General features: G+C 43.2%; 2 protein-coding genes across 2 annotated transcripts; both read right to left on the bottom strand.

Moving 5' to 3' along the window:
* Nucleotides 1–11,925: 11,925 nt before the first annotated feature.
* LOC118493911 lies at nt 11,926–13,477 on the bottom strand. The gene is made up of 4 exons (XM_035995751.1): nt 13,354–13,477; nt 12,681–13,010; nt 12,138–12,563; nt 11,926–12,055 (listed from the first exon to the last, which is right to left on the bottom strand). Exons 2-4 carry the CDS (start codon nt 12,838–12,840, stop codon nt 12,021–12,023), a joined length of 621 nt encoding a protein of 206 aa, XP_035851644.1. The 5' UTR covers nt 12,841–13,010; nt 13,354–13,477; the 3' UTR covers nt 11,926–12,020.
* Nucleotides 12,896–14,696, bottom strand: LOC118493901 (cell wall protein IFF6-like). Its single transcript, XM_035995732.1, has 6 exons — nt 14,337–14,696; nt 14,061–14,251; nt 13,750–13,968; nt 13,552–13,658; nt 13,354–13,452; nt 12,896–12,975 (listed from the first exon to the last, which is right to left on the bottom strand). Exons 1-6 carry the CDS (start codon nt 14,346–14,348, stop codon nt 12,896–12,898), a joined length of 708 nt encoding a protein of 235 aa, XP_035851625.1. The 5' UTR covers nt 14,349–14,696.
* Between the last annotated feature and the right edge of the window lie 3,357 nt (nt 14,697–18,053).

Genomic DNA, 18,053 nt, shown 5'->3' with positions numbered 1-18,053 from the left:
TGTATACCTGACAGTAATGCGCGTGCACGTGTGTTTTAGTGGCACGCGCCTGTCTTTCTAGCGTTCTGATTGGTCGAATCTCCGTGCACGTCTTCCTCTAGCGGCCAATTCTGGGTAGTGCATCCTTACGTTACCGGCTCGGCTGTGTCTCTAGCGGCCGGTGCAGGGAGCGCATCTCGCGGTCGTAATGACGTCATCGCATCCTTACGTTCGCGGAGCGAGTATGTCTCTAGCGGCCGATTCTGGGTAGCGCATCCTTAGTTACCGTCTCATCCATGACTCTAGTGGCCGATGCAGGGAGCGCATCTCGCGGTCGTAATGACGTTGCTGCAGCCTTACGTTCGCAGTGCGGGGGGGTGTCTCTAGCGGTCGATTCTGTGGGCGAGTCTCGCGAGTCTCGCGGTCAAACCTGTGGATAGCCGTTGACCAATTTCTTTGCGGTTGAGACTGGGCACACACCTCCTGGTCTGCTAGCTAGCTTGTTACCTCGTTTTTTTCCCTCCTAACAAAGGTTTCCGGATATTTTGCTTTTTAATTCATTCTGATTGAAAGAAAAAGAGACGGCATTTTCCCAGCAATGCGAAGAGACGGCATTTTTCCAGCAATGCGCATTACAACGTTTTAATAGCGACCTTTTACCTGCTATCTTATTCACTTTTCTATCCTCCGTTTTTAGCTAGTCTGTTAGTCAGCTTTGTTACCACGTTTTTTCCCTAACAAAGCCAGCCTGTATTGTTATTTTTTTTAATTCTTTTCCTCCGTTTTTTACCTAGTCTGTTAGTCAGCTTTGTTACCACGTTTTTTCCCTAACAAAGCCAGCCTGTGTTGTTATTTTTTTAATTCTTTTCCTCCGTTTTTAGCTAGTCTGTTAGCTAGCTTTGTTACCACGTTTTTTCCCTAACAAAGCCCTTTGGAGATATTGCTTTTTAATTGTTTGTTTGAAAGAAAAAGAGACGGCATTTTTTCATCAACATCTACAAGGGGTAAGTCTTTTTTTTTTAAAAAACCATAGCTTCTGTCTAAGCATATTGTAAGGTATTTAATGCATTTTGTAAGATATTTAATGCATTCAGTCATTTATGAATTTAAAAAAGGCTGTTGGAGGTTGTCCCTTATGACGCTAGTAAAAAGGTGTTAAAATAAAAAACGGTCGTTAGATCTTTTAAAAAATGGGGTTTTGCTATTGGTGACTTGTAAATACGCCCTGCAGGGGTGTGTCTTGTAGGGGTTAAACCTCGTGTTTCAAGGTGCACGGCTCACTTTTTTAACAAAGCATTTTAGCTAGTCTACTAGCTAACTTTGTTACCACGTTTTTCCGTGTGTCCACGGTACCTGGCTAGCTTTTTAACAAGCATTTTAGCTAGTCTACTGGCTAACTTTTTACCTCGTTTTTCACAGCCTTCCTCAACAAAGCCCTTTGGAGTTTTTTGCTTTTTAATTATTTTTGTTTGAAAGAAAGAAAGAGAGAGAGACTTCGTTTTTTGCATCTATGCATACATGTGGTAAGTACCTTTTAAAAAGCATATCTTCTGTTTAAGCATATTGTAAGATATTTAAAGCATTCAGCCATTCATGAATTAAAACGATTTTGGGACATATATTTTATCTAGCTTGCGTCATTAGGTACTGTGTCTAGACAATCCCCCGGAGAACAAAGGATCCGGTGGAAGGATAGCAGCCTTAAGCAAAAGAAGAGAGCTGTTGAGGTGAGTTGAAAAGAAAAACAGTAAAATAGTGTGTTGTATTTTTTTAAAAAGGCTTTTCTGATAATGTAATGTAATGTTTAGGTTGAAAAGACAACCCCAGAAGGCTTCCCGCCCAAAAGGCCACGCCTTACCTTTGTTCAGCCCTCGCCTTCCCTGAACGCTGTATCTAATGGTTCTGCCGCTGACGCCGAGGTAAGAAAACCCCTTGTATCCAACCGACTATATTTACTATTTTAAAATATTTTGATATAATGTATACATTGTTAAAACGGATTGTCCTTTTGTTTCAGCAACTAAAGGCGGTCTCAGACCTAGTGTCTTTGCATTTGGCATCTGAGGAGGGGGATTTCACGCAGTTTCCACCGTGGATCCTAAACGAATGTCTACGTAAGCCAAAGAAGAGATCTAAGAAGAGAGCTGTTGAGGTGAGTTGAAAAGAAAAGCAGTAGAATAGTGTGTTGTATTTTTTAAAAAGGCTTTTCTGATAATGTAATGCAATGTTTCAGGTTGAAAAGACAACCCCAGAAGGCTTACCGCCCAAAAGGCCCCGCCATACCTCTGTTCAGCCCTCGCCTTCCCTGAACACTGTATCTAATGGTTCTGCCACTGACGCCGAGGTAAGAAAACCCCTTGTATCCAACCGAATATATTTATCTACTATTTTAAAATATTTTGATATAATGTATACATTGTTAAAACGGATTGTCCTTTTGTTTCAGCAACTAAAGGCGGTCTCAGACCTAGTGGCTTTGCATTTGGCATCTGAGGAGGGGGATTTCACACCTAGAGCCCCAGAGTCATACACCCCCCGGAGTGTCTCTATTGAGAGTGAACAAAGGGCTACACCTTTACAAAGGACACCGTTTGAGGTTTGTGTTTTGTTTGATGTGTGTGTGTGTGTGTGTGTGTGTGTGTGCTTTTGAAGTGTGTGTGTGTGTATGACTTTATTTAACCAAAATGTTTGTTATTCCCCTAGACAAAACCTGCCGTAGAACCCCAAGAAGACCCTGAAACCCCTGACCTGTCAGAGACAGCTCTTGCATCCCATCAACCCAATCAGGAAGCTGTGGGAGAACGCTCTGAATATAATGTAGGTGCTTTACGTTGTTCTGATGATGATAATGCCTATATAGCAGACACACCAGCCCTACATACACAATTAGTTTCATTCAAGCCCACAGTAACTGTGTCAGATAATCAGCATAGCATTGGTGACACATCAGTAACTATTCCTGTAAATATACGAGACGATCCATTCGCTGTTAATCAATCCGATCGTGGTTATATTTCTAACACTCTTTTGGAACCCTGTGTTCCCCTAGGGGTTTCTGAGCATACCACCTTGTTTCAGGGTGAAGAACTTTTTGAGTATTGCGCCAACACAACATTCCGCCAAACTGCGTCAGAAATCCGTTCTAAACAAATAGAATCCAAACTAAACGAATTACAATAAAGTAACGATGATCTTGTGAATAAAGTAGCTGCCCTACAAGCCTCTAATACACTATTGATTGACATGGTCACAGATTTTGGAACAAAGCTATCTGAACAGGGCAACTCTCTCAATACACTGCTTGCCCCTCTGTTATCAGGCCTTAAAAAGACAATAAAAAAAAAGAAAAAGACCAAGGGAAAAAAGCATTAAATCAGGCTATAGGTTGCGCTATATAAAAATAAAATAAATTTAAAAAAAAAAAAAAAGCGGTACATTATTTGCAAAATGGCTCCACCGTCCAAAAAAAAAAAGAAATCTGAACCGATAGGCGAGTGTGACGTTAGTAGTAGTAGTAGTGGCAGTAGTGATGACGAGCTAGACTGGCCTTGTGAGGACGATTACACAAGAGCAGCACACAATCATCAGGAACTTTTACGATTGCGTGAGAAACAGACAAAAATATTCGAAGCCTGGGTTCGCTCTATGTCTAGTGATAGCGACAGCGATAGTGAGAGCGACAGCAGTACAGTAACACAAGAACCAGATAGGCTTGTCACAACTGCGGTGTCAAATAATGGTCCTTCAAATGTATATCCCTGCAATAGACCTTCAGAATGTTTTGCGAGTGTCCAACCATCAAACTGTCCTTGTGCAGATGCTCAAATCAGTCCTCAACCGTCCACCAGTACTCACAGACCCCCGTCGTTACCTTCAGAAAATCCTCAGAGGGGTGTACAGCATGGGGAGGGGCGTGTTTCTAAGGTAACGTCTGAAATAGCATCCAGACAGATGCCCATTTTTAATGCTGCTGAATTTCGTCAACATGTCGACCTTCGAAATATTGATTTGACAGATATTGGTAGTGTGCCTGCCAGGGTGTATAGTACCCTAACAGGTTTAATAGAGAGGGCTTTGGACAATGTAACACAGGATAGTGTTTTAAATGTTGAGTTAAGGGGTCCGGCCGTAGACGTCCCTATTCAAACAATGTTGAACTCAAGTGATGGCTATAACACAGATACATTTCTGGAACAAGTCTCTCAAGCTATGCAAAGTAACGATAATTCACTGACCGATGACGCGTTAGAATTAATTGTGACAATAGCTCGTAATATGTCGGGTGGGAATCCTGGGGGCCGTCGAAAACTAGGAAGCGTTGGTTACGATCAAATATTGACGGTAAAAGGCAATGCTTTATACAATCAAGAATAACGAAGGAAATGACAATCTCTGCTTTGCTCTCTGTCTGGCCCATTATGTCAACAGCCGCTTGTCACCAAGCGAAAAGATAAATTATGCGAAACAACTACATGGGGAATTGGGATTTGAAAATACACATAAGGTTTCGTTCTCTGATGTTGACAGATTTCAGAAACATTTGAAAATGAAAATTGTAATATTCCATCATGGCGCCGGTTGTAAAAAACCACAGATTTTCAAAACGCACGACGAACCAAATGTGAAAACAGCATGGCTGTATTTGCATGATGAGCATTATTATCTCATTGTAAATAAAACGTCTTTTTTCGGTGCTTCATACGTCTGCGATGGTTGTTACAAGACCTACGAGAATCCCTTGGAGCACAGGTGTAGTTTGCTTTGTAATGTATGTTACTCCGCTTGTATACCCAGTCAAACTATTAAATGCCCGGACTGTAAGCGCATATGCAAATCTCAACAGTGCTTCGAAAACCATAAAAAACCCGATATGAAACACCGCCTCATACCCTGCGACCGAATCAAATACTGTGAGGACTGTCACATGACATACCGGACGGCTAAAAAACCACACGTCTGTAGAATCCCAAAATGTCTGCATTGTAGAGTGCCTTTAGGCGCCACAACTCATGAGTGCTTTATCCAACCCCTCAAACGCAAAGAAATTAGTGACAAGTATCTCTTTTACGATTTCGAGACACGATATCATGACGGGAGGCATGAAGCTAATTTTGTATGTGTTATGGATATGGATGGCAGGAAAAACTGCTACGAAACATCAAACTGCGTAGCATTATTCATTCAGAACTACAGACAGCCAAAATACAAAGGTTATACTTTTATAGCACACAATGCCTCAGGTTTTGACAGTTACATAGTTTTAGAGTATCTGGTGAGCCAGAAACTCTGTCCAACTATTACTATGCGTGGTTCTAGGGTGCTACTGATGAACGATTCTACTTATGATCAGCGATGGATAGACTCATTCAGTTTTATTCCTATGGCTCTATCTAAAACACCGGCAGCCATGGGGTTCTCAGATCTGCTCAAGGGTTTTTTCCCCCACGCCTTCAACACACGAGAGAATGAGAATTATATAGGTCCACATCCTCCACCATCTCTATATGGTTATGAAGCTATGAGCGACGAGTCTAAGAAAACGTTCATGGATTGGTATGTTACGGTCAGTGATACCCCATTTGACTTTCGAAAAGAGCTGCGCAACTATTGTGTTAATGATGTGACGGTTTTGCTTAAAGCATGCAAAATATACAGAGAGGCCTTCCATGAGTGCACTGGCCTAGATCCGTTTGCATACGCGACATTGGCCTCCTCCTGTATGGGAGTATTTAAGACGTTGTTCATACCCAAAGATGCTGTTGCTCTGACATACGAGGGTGCTTACATTAGGCAAAACAAAACGTGTTCAGACATTTCAATACAGTGGTTAGAATACGTTGCACACAGAGGGGCACTTGACATACAGCACGCTCTGAACAGAGGTGAAAAGTCATTTGGACCATTCTTTGTAGACGGCTATTGTGAAGCCACAAACACCTGTTATGAATTTAACGGATGCTTCTTTCACGGCTGTGATAAGTGCTATGCTCAAGCAGAAATCAACCCTCTCACCAAAAAAAAAAAAACACAGGGTGAACTGCGCATAGAGTCCCATAACAGAGTGACTGCTCTAAAAAATGTGTATGGGCTAACGGTTGTTGTGATGTGGGAGTGTGATTGGCGGAAGGCTGTGGCCAATAACCCAGACGTTAAGGAGTTTGTGTTAACATATGAAAAGCCTGCGCGTCTCAACCCCCGAGAAGCCCTCTTTGGAGGCCGAACAAATGCTATGAAGCTGTACCACAAGGTAGAAAATGATCAGATACTATGATTTTACAAGTCTGTACCCAACTGTTCAGGCCAAACGCGATTATCCAATAGGGCACCCCCAAATAATACACAAGGATTTTGACGACATAAACACATATTTTGGTATTGTGAAATGTACGGTTGTGCCCCCCAGAGGGTTGTATCACCCCGTACTCCCCTATCACTGTAACGGTAAACTGATGTTTCCTTTATGTGCCGTGTGTGCCGTTCAGATGAATCAGACAACACATTGTGAGCATAGTGACCAAGAGCGACAGCTGTCGGGCGTGTGGGTGTCGTTCGAATTACAAAAAGCCGTACAGAAAGGGTACAGGATTGTTTCCATTGTTGAGATTTGGCATTTCCCAGAAAAAACGGACCAGCTTTTTAAAGGCTATGTGAAGACATTTCTTAAACGCAAGCAGGAGGCTTCGGGTTATCCAGGTCATATCAAAACGGAAGACGAAAAAAAAAAGTACATAGATGACTATTATGTACACGAGGGCATACATCTTGATCCTGCCAAGATATGTGTCAACAAAGCAGTCAGAAACACGAATACATTGCTTCTGAACAGCCTCTGGGGGAGGTTTGCCATGCGATTCAACATGACGACGGCTGAACTCATAACAGAACCCGCCCGCTTCACACAGCTCATGTTCAGCGACACTTTTGATGTTCGGCAGTTCTCATTTATCTCACCCGATGTAGCGATTGTACAGTGGCGATACACAGATGGTCAAGTATCCAGAGTAAATGATGTGAATGTTTTTATAGGAGCTATGACCACGGCCTACGCACGCATGGAGCTATATGATTTGTTGGATAAGCTGCAGGAGCGTATTTTATACTGTGACACTGACAGCATTGTCTTCACAAGCAGAGACGGTGAGTGGATCCCTCCTCTAGGCCCTTACCTCGGTGATCTCACTGATGAACTTAACAGCGAACAACTCTGTGGGGCTCCTACAGAGGACTATATAACAGAGTTTGTTTCGGGGGGTCCTAAATGCTATGCTTATAGGACTTTGCAAGGCCGTACACAGGTTAAATGCAAGGGTGTGACCCTTAATGCCGCAAACGCCAAAGTGGTTACACATGAATCTTTAATTGGTCTTGTTCAATCCTTTGTGGCCAATCAGCAACCTCCTAATCAGCTGACCACGAATGCATTCACAATAAAACGCAACAACAAACAGTTTCATCTCAAAAACGACACACTGACACGGAAAGTACAAGTTGTTTACAACAAACGCCGCGTTCTCCCCGACTATACAACTGTCCCTTATGGCTACTAGTAATAACAATAGGCATGTTGCAGGATTTGATGGTAGACTGCAACACCCTTTCAGCATCGTTATTAGTGGCCCCTCTAATTGTGGAAAAACATATTTTGTCAAAGACATTATTGAAAACAGGGCCTCTGTTATTTCACAAAAAATAGATAATATTGTATACATCTATTCATGCTGGCAGTCCGTATATGATAAAATGCTTAAAACAGTCAATATAAATTTTGTGGAAGGGCTCCCCGAATCGTTCTGCGACGAAACATTACTGCCTCCCGCTAAGAATAATTTGCTCATTATAGATGATTTAATGAATCAAGCCTGTGATAATTTGGAAGTTCAAAAAATTTTCACGCAGTATGTCCATCACAGAAATATTAGCTGTGTATACTTGGTACAGAATCTTTTTATTCAAGGTAAAGCGAGTCGTACAATCAGTTTGAACACAAATTATATGATTCTTTTCAAAAATGCTAGAGATCAGCACCAGATAAGCTTACTGGCACGACAAATGTTTCCCTGAAATACTAAATATTTTTTAGAAGCTTTTAACGATGCCACTAGTTCAGCATACGGCTATCTGTTGATAGATTATAAATCCACAACCCCCGATATTTTAAGACTCAGAACCGCTCTGATATCCCCGCAGCAGGTTGTATACATTCCAAGAAAAAATAAAGGTGTAATAATGTCAAAACGAATGGAACGAAATTTTACAATGTTAGACATGCTACATAAGGCATCGCCCAGAGCCAGAGGTGTCATTGTGAGCAATACACACCCTGGCAGGTACACTACCAATATCTGTCAAATCAATATTTCGAAGGTCGACATGTTGACGAAATTCAGCAGCATTAAAAACGGGTATCTGCCTGGATGCTATTTCAGACGTTACCTTAGAAACACGCCCCTCCCCATGCTGTACACCCCTCTGAGGATTTTCTGAAGGTAACGACGGGGGTCGGTAAGTACTGGTGGACGGTTGAGGGCTGATATGAGCATCTGCACAAGGACGATTTGATGGTCGGACACTCGCAAAACATTCTGATGGCCTATTGTTGGGATATACATTTGAAGGACCATTATTTGACAACGCCGTTGCGACAAGCCTATCTGGTTCTTGTGTTGTTGTACCGCTGTCGCTCTCACTATCGCTGTCACTATCACTAGGCATAGAGCGAACCCAGGCTTCAAATATTTTTGTCTGTTTCTCACACAATCGTAAAAATTCCTGAGGATTGTGTGCTGCTCTTGTGTAATCGTCCTCACAAGGCCAGTCTAGCTCGTCATCACTACTGCTACTACTACTAACGCCACACTCACCTATCGGTTCAGATTTCTTTTTTTTTTTGGCCGGGGGAACCATTTTGAAAATAATGTGCCGCTTTTTTTTTTTTATTTATTTATTATTATATATTTATTTTTATATTGCACAACCTATAGACTGATTTAATGCTTTTTTCCCTTGGTCTTTTTCATTGTCTTTTTAAGTCCCGCTAACAGAGGGGCAAGCAGTGTATTGAGAGAGTTGCCCTGTTCAGATAGCTTTGTTCCAAAATCTGTGACCATGTCAATCAATAGTGTATTAGCGGCTTGTAGGGCAGCTACTTTATTCACAAGATTATCGTTACTTTTTTGTAATTCGTTTAGTTTGGATTCTATTTGTTTAGAACGGATTTCTGACGCAGTTTGGCGGAATGTTGTGTTGGCGCAATACTCAAAAAGTTCTTCACCCTGAAACAAGGTGGTATGCTCAGAAACCCCTAGGGGAACACAGGGTTCCAAAAGAGTGTTAGTAATATAACCACGATCGGATTGATTAACAGCGAATGGATCGTCTCGTATATTTACAGGAATAGTTACTGATGTGTCACCAATGCTATGCTGATTATCTGACACAGTTACTGTGGGCTTGAATGAAACTATTTGTGTATATAGGACTGGTGTGTCTGCTATATAGTCATTATCATCATCAGAACAATGTAAAGCACCTACATTATATTCAGAGCGTTCTCCTACAGCTTCCTGATTGGGTTGGTGTGATGTAAGTGATGTCTCTGTTAGGCCAGGGGCTTCAGAGCGTTCTCCTACAGCATCTAGGTCAGGGGCTTCAGAGCGTTCTCCTACAGCATCTAGGTCAGGGGCTTCAGAGCGTTCTCCTACAGCATCTAGGTCAGGGGCTTCAGAGCGTTCTCCTACAGCATCTAGGTCAGGGGCTTCAGAGCGTTCTCCTACAGCATCTAGGTCAGGGGCTTCAGAGCGTTCTCCTACAGCTTCCTGACGGGATTGGTGGGATGCAAGAGCTGTCTCTGGCAGGACAGGGTCTTCAGGGCCTTCTTGGGGTTCTACGGCAGGTTTTGTCTAGGGGAATAACAAACATTTTGGTTAAATAAAGACACACACACACACACACACACTTCAAAAGCACACACACACACACACACACACACACACACACACACACATACTTCAAACAAAACACAAACCTCAAACGGTGTCCTTTGTAAAGGTGTAGCCCTTTGTTCACTCTCAATAGAGACACTCCGGGGGGTGTATGACTCTGGGGCTCTAGGTGTGAAATCCTCCTCGGGTGTCAAATGCAAAGACACTAGGTCTGAGACCGCCTTTAGTTGCTGAAACAAAGGACAATCTTTTTTAACAATGTATACATTATATCAAAATATTTTAAAATAGTAGATAAATATATTCGGTTGGATACAAGGGGTTTTCTTACCTCGGCGTCAGTGGCAGAACCATTAGATACAGTGTTCAGGGAAGGCGAGGGCTGAACAAAGGCAAGGCGGGGTCTTTTGGGCGGGAAGCCTTCTGGGGTTGTCTTTTCAACCTGAAACATTACATTACATTATCAGAAAAGCCTTTTTTTTTTTAAATTCAACACACTATTTTACTGTTTTTCTTTTCAACTCACCTCAACAGCTCTCTTCTTATGCTTAAGACGGCTATCCTTCGTCCGGATCCTTTGTTCCCCGGGGGATTGTCTAGACACAGTACCTAATGACGCAAGCTAGATAAAATATATGTCCCAAAATCGTTTTAATTCATGAATGCATTAAATATCTTACAATATGCTTAAACAGAAGATATGCTTTTAAAATGTACTTACCACATGTATGCATAGTTGCAAAAACGAAGTCTCTTTCTTTCTTTCAAACAAAAATAATTAAAAAGCAAAAAAACTCCAGAGGTCTTTGTTGGGGGAAGGCTGTGAAAAACGAGGTAAAAAGTTAGCCAGTAGACTAGCTAAAATGCTTGTTAAAAAGCTAGCCAGGTACCGTGGAACACGGTGTTTTAACCCCTACAAGACACACCCCTGTAGGGCGTTTTTACAAGTTACCAATAGCAAAACCCCCTTTTTTACATGATCTAACAAACGTTTTTTATTTTAACACCTTTTTACTAGCGTCATAAGGGACAACCCTCCAACAGCCTTTTTTAATTCATAAATGACAATGCATTAAATATCTTACAAATGCATTAAATACCTTACAATATGCTTAAACAGAAGATATGCTTTTAAAATGTACTTACCCCTTGTAGATGTTGCTGAAAAAACGCTGTCTCTTTTTCTTTCAAACAGAAAGAATTAAAAAGCAAAAAACTCCAGAGGCCTTTGTTAGGGAAAAAACGTGGTAACAAGCTAGCTAGCAGACTAGCTAAAAACGGAGGATAGAAAAGTGAATAAGATATCAGGTAAAAGGGCTGCTATTAAAACGTTGTAATGCGCATTGCTGGAAAAATGCACTCTTTTTCTTTCTAACAGAAAGAATTAAAAAGCAAAATCTCCAGAAGCCTTTGTTAGGGGGGAAAAAACGTGGTAACAAGCTAGCTAGCAGACCAGGAGCTGTGTGCCCAGTATCGACCGCAAAGAAATTGGTCAATGGCTGTCCAAGGTTTGACCGCGAGACTCGCGAGACTCGCCCACAGAATCGACCGCTAGAGACACCCCCCCGCACTGCGAACGTAAGGCTGCAGCAACGTCATTACGACCGCGAGATGCGCTCCCTGCATCGGCCACTAGAGTCATGGACGAGACGGTAACGTAAGGATGCGCTACCCAGAATCGGCCGCTAGAGACACACTCGCTCCGCGAACGTAAGGATGCGATGACATCATTACGACCGCGAGATGCGCTCCCTGCATCGGCCGCTAGAGACACAGCCGAGCCAGTAACGTAAGGATGCACTACCCAGAATTGGCCGCTAGAGGAAGACGTGCACGGAGATTCGACCAATCAGAACGATAGAAAGACAGGCGCGTGCCACTAAAACACACATGCACGCGCATTACTGCCAGGTATACACGTGCACGCGCATTACTGCCATGTATATACTACTGATGATTCAGATGGAAAATCAATATTTATTCAATGTTGGCTTGCTGTCTGGGAGAGGTACGCGATAGCTCTCTGCATCCAGGCATCTGAGTGCGCCTTCCGCAGGGTGTTGCACAGCCGAGGAGCACTGTTGCCCAGAGTGCGAGACCTCAGTTGTGCAACCACCCTAAGGTCACAGGACAACCTGCAGAAACAAAACAAACATTATATTCAGCAAAACATATATACATCATACAATATGTTAAACACAAACTGATATTTCTTACTTGTACGTAAGTACAGCTGGAAATTGGCAGCTGTAGGTGGGGGACAGCTGCCTAACGATGCCCTGTGACCACCCTCCTTCTTACACTGACGGCACTCTAGGTACTCAGTGGCCATGAGATACCAGCCGTCAATGTCCAGGACCCTCCGGATGGTCCTGTGCAGCCCAGCCTTTGTCATGATAACGGTGCACAAAGCTGCAGCTGCCAGATCCTGTGTGGCATCCACAGGAACAGCCGACATGCAAAGAAGGGGTCGGGGGACGCGGGAGGCTGGGTGTAGATCGGCTGGCTCTGGGCAGGGTACCACCATACGTTGAGCTCCTTGATGAGCTGGGACCTCCCCTTGCTGTTCCTGGTAAACAGCACCCGACCGATCCACTGCTGCTGCGCCGCAGTGAGAGCTGCCTGCCAGGACGCAGGCAGCAGCTGGAGAGACAACAACACAAACACACAGGACACTTCTAAAGGAAAACACTGTATGTGTGAGGGCAGCAGAGACGCCTGATATGTTTTGACAGACATGTATATGTAATATGTTTTTACCTAAGCACTGCCAGCAGGAGGTGGGGGAGGGAGGATGGCTGGCTGGCTCCGTCAGCTCCGGCACTCCAGGTGGCGGGGGACTGGCAGCTCCAGGATGTAGCGCGGGACTGGCAGCTCCAGGATGTGGCGTGGGAGCTGGTGTCTGTGCCGTCTTCTCCATGGCTGCTGGAGGTTGCAGGGGCTCGTCCTGGTCCTGTGTGGCCTCCAGCAGCTCCTCATCTGTGGGCACGTCCACAGTAGAGACACCAGCCCCCTTCTGTGCTGCTGCTGCTGCTTAGGGGATAGGAGGTGGATGCTGCAGGAGTGAGAGAGGGGCCTGTACGTCTTAGGCTTTAAGAGAATTAAAATGTTTCAGTAACACGAATGAATGAGATTGTTGTGCTAATCTTAAAATGTATAGACAGTACATTGCATATACTATGAAGAAGAAAATGTTACTCTACACATACAATGATTAGGGATGTTATGACAGGTGATTGGCCAGCATTCCAGTTAGTGATTTGAAATGACACCACGTAACCCGTTTTTGATTTAACACAAAGTCGTTTCCTCTCCTCCTCTGATTATGGAAACAATTATAAGCAAAATAAATAGAACAGTTAACAATGAATTCAAGCTTCATCATCATAAACTATTTGCCAAATTGTAAAATATTACTTGACTGTTTACTTACACTTCTCCAAGTCAACTACGGCCTTGACCAGCTCTTCATCGGAGGGCTCCTCGGTGGAAGTGGAGGGAAGAGCTGGTCTGAAGGGCCGGAAGGAAGAGGCTGTAATCCCACAGAGAACAGAACATTATAAACTGATCACAGGGAATACAATGGTATGGTTACGTTTAACTCTGTACTTTTAATTCAAGCTGGACTTGCCTGGAAATGCGGGCTTAGGGACGATCTTTTTCAATTTAGCCTGCATTTCAACCGCAGACAGAGTACGCCACCCGGAGACAAAGGCCACAAGCGCAGAACCAAGAGGTCTATAACACAAACACACAACAAAATCTATAATGAGACATTACAAACACATCCATGTACATCAAACAGACAGCTTTACATTGAAACACTTACTGTGAGGCACTCCTGGCTCTCTGGCTTGCGGCCGAGACAGAAGCTTGGCTGCTGCTGATGCTGCTGCTGGTGGTGGTGCTGCTGCTCCTGGATGCAGCAGCAGTTGTGGTGGATGCAGCAGCAGCCCTGGCCTGCCTGTCTCGGTTCCGGACATATTGGACGGAGTTCTCCATCTGCGTGCCAGGAGCTGGCGCCTTCCTCCGGAGGTAGTTGACAAATCTCTACAAATCAGACAATTTTTCACATGAAATCTTCTCACCCTCGCTCAGTACAGCAGCTTTATTTATAATCCAAATGTTTTAACAACTTACCGGATCTTTTTGGAGTCCTCAGACTCGTACAGGTTCTGCAAGGTCTCAAATTTAAAGTCCCCGAAGCCAACAAGTGCCTGTGCCTCCTGCCCAGGCTGGAGGGACTTCACCCGCGCCTCCTCGAACACCCGGTGGAACCTGACTGCCTCCGCAAAGTCAGGGTACACCGAGAAGTAGCGGGTGAAGGTGTCCTGTAAGTTCACAAAGGGAGGTTAAATTGTCATCAGATCATCCCTCTTTTAATTGTTTTGTATGAGTAAGACTGAAGTACTCCACCTTGTTGGGCATCAGCGGGGACTGAGACCCTGTCCTCTCTCACTCCTTCTGGTGGGAGGCCACCAGATTGATGCTGTAGCCCACGTCATTCTCCAGCAGCCAGTGGAAGGTCTTGCCATGGTATTTACCAAACTGGACCTTCCACCGGCTCAGGATGTTGACATGGGCCCAAGCGTCCGCATCCACCTCCTCTGGCTTCTTGGCCCTGTAGGGGGCCTGGCTGCCAGGCGGCTGGATGGCAAGGGCTTGGGCCTCTGCTGAAGCCTTCAGCAGAAGGGTCCCATTAGGGGTCCTTCTGAATGTAGGATTCTCCATCTACATAAATAAATGAACATTAGCAGAATACTGCAGTAGATACTTAAACATAAAAATAAATAATGAAAATGATTAAGAAGAAATGGCATTTGGTACTTAAAGTAACTTGTTTGATGAAGATGCCTGAATCTATAACATACGGTAACAGAGAGGATAACACAGTTAGCACAAACTTATCCCTATATTTACACTTGCACTATTTTATTTAAGAGCAGCCTGAGAATCAAGATAGTTATTAACGTTACCAACAACTGCATCACTGTATTTTGTACATGACAATGCATTTTGTGTACGGTAATTTAGAAGTGGACTGGAGCTAACGTCACAGTAACAGTACAGTACTTGTCACGAAAACCAAAACAAACACTTAAAATCCTTTTTTATCAGAGCAGTTTCAATTCAATTCAATTGTATTTATAGTATCAAATCATAAGAGTTATCTCGAGACACTTTACAGATAGAGTAGGTCTAGACCACACTCTATAATTTACAAAACCCCAACAATTCCAGTAATTCCCCCAAGAGCAAGCATTAACAGTGGCTAATGTGACAGTGGTGAGGAAAAACTCCCATTTAGGAAGAAACCTGGGCCAGACCCAGGCTCTTGGTAGGCGGTGTCTGACGGTGCTGGTTGGGGGTGTGATGAACAGTGGCAATAATAGTCACAATAAAGATAATGGAACAGTGACTACAAATGGTAGTCGTAGTAGTTCATGTCATAGCAGGGGCACTGCAGGATGTTACAGTATGTAGCGTGGCACAGCAGAGCATGGGTGGACGTAGCAGGACGCAGCAGGACGCAGCCGGACACTGCAGGGCATTGCAGAGCGTAGGACCACAGTGACAGCTGCAACCAAGATCTTAGTGCCGCCATAATCCAAGGGAATATTCTGGGCGAAAAAAGAAACATAAGGACTCCGGGGAGTAAACTCCCTAGAGCTAGGTTAGTAACAAGCATTTCTGGGACAAGGATGCACACAAGTGGAAACAAATGGAAAGAGAGAGGAGAGAGCAGCTCAGTGTAGAACTATAACAGCATAACTAAGAGAGACAGGTTAAGGAGAGGAACCTGGTCGGGCTAGAACTCTCCCCAACTGGATCGGGCTGTACTGGCCTGCCTCCCTCTACTTTTATTGTATTATTGTTTATATGGTAGATGAATCTGATGACTATGAAGAGAAGCAGGTGGGCCGGGCTAGGCGGACGCTGCAACTCCTCACTCCCTAACTATAACTTTATCAAAGAGGAGGGTTTTCAGTTTATTCTTAAATGTGGTGACGGTGTCTGCCCCCCGAACCTAGACTGGGAGCTGGTTCCACAGGAGAGGAGCCTGATAGCTGAAGGCTCTGGCTCCCATTCTACTTTTAGAGACTCTAGGAACCACAAGTAGCTCTGAATTCTGGGAGTGTAGTGCTCTAGTGGGACAATAAGGTACTATGAGCTCTTCTAGATATGATGGTGCTTAACCATTTAGAGCTTTGTAGGTCAGGAGAAGGATTTTAAATTTAATCTTGGATTTTACAGGAAGCCAATGCAGAGAAGCTAATACAGGAGAAATATGATCTCTTTTCTTAGTTCTTGTCAGAACACATGCTGCAGCATTCTGGATCAGCTGGAGAGTCCTAAGGAATTTATTTGAGCAACCTGATAGTAAGGAAATACAGTAGTCCAGCCTGGAAATAACAAATGCATGGACTAGTTTTTCAGCATCGTTTTCGACAGGATGTTCCTAATTTTGGCAATGTTACGAAGATGAAAAAAGGCTGTTCTTGAGGTTTGTTTTAAGTGGGCGTTAAAGGATAGATCCTGATCAAAAATTACTCCTAGATTTCTGACAGTAGTGCTAGAGGCCAGGGTAATGCCATCTAGGGTAGCTATATCTTTAGATAATGAAGTTCAGAGGTGTTTGGGGCCCAGCACAATAACTTCAATTTTGTTTGAGTTTAACATCAGAAAATTGTAGGTCATCCAAGTTTTTATATTTTTAATGCACCCTTGAAGTTTAGCTAACTGACTGGTTTCTTTGTCTGGCTTGATTGACAAGTATAATTGGGTGTCATCTGCATAACAGTTAAAGTTAATTGAGTGTTTCCTAATAATATTGCCTAGAGGAAGCATATATAAAGAGAATATAATTGGTCCAAGCACTGAGCCCTGAGGAACGCCATGGCTAACTTTAGCGTATTTGGATGGTTTATCGTTAATATTAACAAATTGGGATCGCTCAGAAAAATAGGACTTAAACCAGCTTAGTGCGATTCCTTTAATGCCAACTAAATGTTCCAATCTCTGTAACAGGATGGTATGGTCAATAGTGTCAAATGCAGCACTAAGATCTAATAAGACAAGTATGGAGACAAGTCCTTTGTCAGCAGCAGTTAGAAGGTCGTTAGTAATTTTCACCAGTGTCGTCTCTGTGCTATGATGCTTTCTAAATCCTGACTGAAAGTCCTCAAATAAACTATTCCTATGTAAAAAGTCACATAACTGATTAGCGACTACCTTCTCAAGGATTTTGGAGAGAAAGGGAAGGTTAGATATAGGTCTATAGTTGGCTAAGACCGCAGGATCGAGGGTGGTTTTTTTCAGAAGAGGTTTTATCATAGCTACTTTAAATAGTTGAGGTACATAACCTGTTACTAAAGACATATTGATCATATCTAGTAATGAAGTGTTAACCACAGGTAACACTTCTTTAAGTAGCCTCATTGGGATGGGGTCTAAGAGACAGATAGATGGCTTAGCTGAAGTGACATTTAACATTAATTGTTGAAGGGCTATAGGATAAAAGCAGTCTAAGTATATGTCAGGTCTTATCGTTCTTTCTAGCAGTCCTGCGTTTAAAGGTGAACTGTTAGAAGTTGAGGGCAAAAGGTGATGAATTCCATCCCTAATTGTTATAATTTTATCATTAAAGAAACTCATGAAGTCGTCACTACTCAGAGCTATACGAATAGATGGCTCAATAGAGCTGTGACTATGTCAGCCTGGCTACAGTGCTGAAAAGAAACCTTGGGTTGTTCTTATTTTCTTCTATTAGTGTTGAGTAATAGTCTGATCTGGCATTTCTGAGTCTTGCCAATCTAAACGAGATTCTTCCAATTTGGTGGAACGCCATTTACTTTCAAGTTTTCATGAGATTTGTTTTAATTTGCGAGTTTGGGAGTTATACCAAGGTGCTAGTTTCTTTTGCTTCATCATCTTCTTTTTGAGAGGAGCAACAGAGTCTAAAGTCGTCCGTAGGCAGGCCGTAGCACCGTCTACAAAATTATCAATTTGGGAGGGACTAAAGTTAACATAAGAGTCCTCTGTTATATTAAAACATGACATTGAGAGGGACTTCCGGGCAGCAGTATGGAGTAAACACAAGACGCATGTGCTCCTCCTCGTTTCAAACCTTTT

Source organism: Sander lucioperca, chromosome 19 (assembly GCF_008315115.2).
Source record: "Sander lucioperca isolate FBNREF2018 chromosome 19, SLUC_FBN_1.2, whole genome shotgun sequence".
Taxonomy (NCBI): Eukaryota; Metazoa; Chordata; class Actinopteri; order Perciformes; family Percidae; genus Sander; species Sander lucioperca.
The sequence above is the reverse complement of the archived record's forward strand: the minus strand, read 5'-3'. Positions and strand labels throughout refer to the sequence as shown.